The sequence below is a fragment of the Helianthus annuus genome, chromosome 1 (assembly GCF_002127325.2).
Source record: "Helianthus annuus cultivar XRQ/B chromosome 1, HanXRQr2.0-SUNRISE, whole genome shotgun sequence".
Lineage (NCBI taxonomy): Eukaryota > Viridiplantae > Streptophyta > Magnoliopsida > Asterales > Asteraceae > Helianthus > Helianthus annuus.
In genome coordinates, this window is record NC_035433.2 from 80,757,165 (window position 1) to 80,760,629 (window position 3,465).

Below are 3,465 nucleotides of genomic sequence, written 5' to 3' on the forward strand. Positions count from 1 at the left end.
CGCTACACGATCACTAGCTCCCATGCTTTGCAACCACTCCCAATCGATCGTACGATGCTCCAACATTTGAGTTACCACATATTTCTTTAGCTTTACCCTTTCTTCACTATCCTCTTCAAAATCCAAAACCGGGTGATCAACTATCCTCACAACTCGAGAGTAAACTCTTCTATCATTTCCACGATACTTGATCTTCCTTTTTCTTGGGTTAACCGATGAGCTTTCACCTGACATGTTTCTGCAAAACAAGAAAGATTTGACAAGAAAAACAATGCAGAATGTTAGTAATCACAAACTATTTTTGGTGTTTTTAAATTTTTTTTCTTCTTTTTGTTAGTAACTAGAATAGCCGTATAGCATTTCATTCACGGCTAATTCCGAAAACATGGGTTACCGTTTACAAAAGCGTAAGTTAAACATCATTCTACCTCGAATGGAGATTGAGTACGGGCAAAATGTTGTGAACTTGTACGTGCATATTAGTAAACTCGACACTAGACTCAAAGTACTACTTCTAAGAAAACTACTAGACTCAATAACTCGAACGACCTAAGACTCAATGTACACTATCTCCTCCCGTCACTTTAATTGTCCTCAATTAAGCATAAGTGCCAAAATATCCCCACACTTGAGGCTAAACAAGTGAGAGTTTGAACCATTTAAACCGTAGAGTGACGTTTTGTGCAACAAAAGCGGTTTAGAAAACTAATTAGATTTGCAAAAATCAGTTCAAAAACCTATTTCTTTTAGCAAAAACTTCTTAGTGTGAGCCAAACAACCCCTTGTAGTTCAAACATGTTGCCTAGATGTCCACACATAACTCACAAGTTTCAAACAACCCCAAGTAAACCAACCCAAACCATCCGCAAGCCTCATTCTATGTAAACATCCCAAACAAAACCACCCGCATACCACTAGCATCATGAACGGATCAAAAACCTCAACTTTAGCAAACTACCTAAACGCTAGACCTAAAACATGACTGGCCCGACACTACAAATGAACAATAATGATACCGACACTACAAATGAACAATAATGATACCTACTAACGAGAAATCACATAAAACATACCTTGGAGTCGGATTTAGCAAGAAAAGTGAAGCCTTGAACTTGTGGTGCACGAGTTTGTCCAAAAACGCGAAAATATATCGTGATTTCGGGTGAAATTGATGGTGGGAATTGTAGGGAAAGTGATTGTGGTTATGTGGGAAGAAGAATGGAGTGATTTGGTGGAAAAATGAGCAAGTTATGGTTATTTTTGTGTTCTTGCGACTAAGGTTTCGTAGTGGAGAAAAGGAAAAGTGGTGTGCAGCGAACAGGTTCAAAACAGCTTTTATTTCGGTCTTGGGGGGCCTCGCGTGACGCTAAGTTGTGTAGGGGGGCGTCGCGTGACGCGGCGCTACCCATTTTTTTATTCTGAACCTTTGAGGGTCGCGCGACGCTAAGGCCCTAGGCGTCACTCCTAGGGTCGTTTTTCACAGAATGTTGCGAGAATTTTAGCTGTTCATGCCTCAGAATTTTTTTCAACACCTTTCACCACCATCCAAAACTCCTAAAATTTTTTCTAAGTATGAAGGAAACATACCTGGGACCTCTTTTCTCATGCTTTTTCCGTTCCATAGCGGTGACGAAACCTGCGAAATTCTCAACGACACAAAACAAACACCGAAAATCTACGAAAATACTTGTTAGAACACGAAAATACTCAAACGATGACTCTTATACAAACAATACAAAATGTACACTTGGGCTTTCACCCAAAACACTAATTGGCGGCTTTAGGTGGAATTTCGAGAGGAATTTCCTCCCGCTCATCCTCATTTATTGCTCCTCCAACGTACTGTTTCAAACGATGGCCATTCACCGTCCAAGTACGGCCATCCTTCTCATCCATGATTTCCACCGCTCCATACGGAAACACATAGTGAACCATAAAAGGTCCCGACCACTTCGATTTCAACTTACCTGCAAAAAGCTTCAATCTTGAGTTGTAAAGAAGCACTTTGTCGCCTTTGCTAAACTCCTTCACTTTCGTCAACCTTCTATCATGTAACAACTTCGTTCTCTCTTTGATTCCCAACGATCGAGAATACGCTATATCCCTAAGCTCCTCAAGCTCATGAATTTGAAAGAAACGCTTCCTAGCGGCTTCGGTCATGTCTAAATTAATGGTTTTTAATGCCCAAAGCGCTCTATGCTCTAACTCTACGGGGAGATGATAAGATTTTCCCTAGACGATCATAAAAGGTGTGGTTCCTAAAGGTGTCTTGTAGGCGGTTCTAAACGCCCCCAATGCATCGTCTAGCTTGTCCGACCAATCTTTCCTATTTTTACCCACTGTTTTCTCTAAGATTCGTTTAATACCGCGATTCGCATTCTCTACTTGTCCACTTGTTTGTGGATGATATGCGGTAGACAAACGATGAGTGACACCGTAGCGTGCAAGCAACTTCTCCATCAATGCAATGCAAAAGTGAGTGCCACGGTCACTAATTAAAGCTTTAGGAGTACCGAATCGGGAAAAGAGCTTTTTGAGAAATTTCAACACTACTCGGGCTTCGTTTGTGGGAAGAGCTTGAGCCTCAACCCATTTAGACACGTAATCGATCGCCACGAGTATGTAACGGTTTCCTTTGGAGGTTGGGAAAGGTCCCATGAAATCGATGCCCCAAACGTCAAAAACCTCAACTACTTGTATGGGGTTTTGAGGCATCTCATCTTTGGCGGAAATATTGCCGGTTCGTTGACATGCATCACACATCTTCCGAACTCCTCGGCATCTCTAAGAACGGTAGGCCAATAGAAACCAAATCAAATACCTTTTGAGCAGTGGCGTGTGCACCATGATGTCCTCCCGTGAGGCCCTCATGCACATGCTTTATGATGTTCCACCCCTCCTCTCTCGACACACAACGTCTAAGAACTCTATCTCCTCCTATCCTAAAGAGAAAAGGATCGTCCCACACATACTTCCTCGCCTCACTAATTAAACGCTTCTTTTGTTGTGTGGACACCCCTTTCACAACACTGCCACTAGAGAGGTAATTTGCTAAGTCGCAAAACCATGGCAATCCTTCTTTCTCGGCCTCAACAAACTCTATAGCCTCATGAGGGAACGTGTCTCCAATCTCCTCCTCACGGATCTCTTCTCTCTTGGGATCCTCTAGACGCGATAAATGATCGGCCGCCACATTCTCGGCCCCTCTCTTGTCCCTAATCTCAATATCGAACTCGCTAAGCAAAAGAATCCACCGAATGAGTCGGGGTTTAGCGTCTTTCTTTTGAAAAAGAAAACGTAGCGCGGAGTGGTTGGTGAAAACAATTGTCTTGGATAAAACGAGGTACGAGCGGAACTTATCAAAAGCGAAAACTACGGCTAAAAGCTCTTTCTCCGTGGTAGTGTAGTTCTCTTGAGCACCATTGAGCGTCTTGCTCACGTAGTAGATAGGGTGGAAGTGCTTAT

At 42.6% G+C, this 3,465-nt stretch overlaps 1 protein-coding gene across 1 annotated transcript; it reads right to left on the minus strand.

Annotated features, from left to right (window-relative positions):
• Positions 1–1,767: 1,767 nt before the first annotated feature.
• On the minus strand, positions 1,768–2,160 carry LOC110918257. The gene has a single exon (XM_022162629.1). The coding sequence runs from the start codon at positions 2,158–2,160 to the stop codon at positions 1,768–1,770; it is 393 nt and encodes a 130-aa protein (XP_022018321.1).
• Between the last annotated feature and the right edge of the window lie 1,305 nt (positions 2,161–3,465).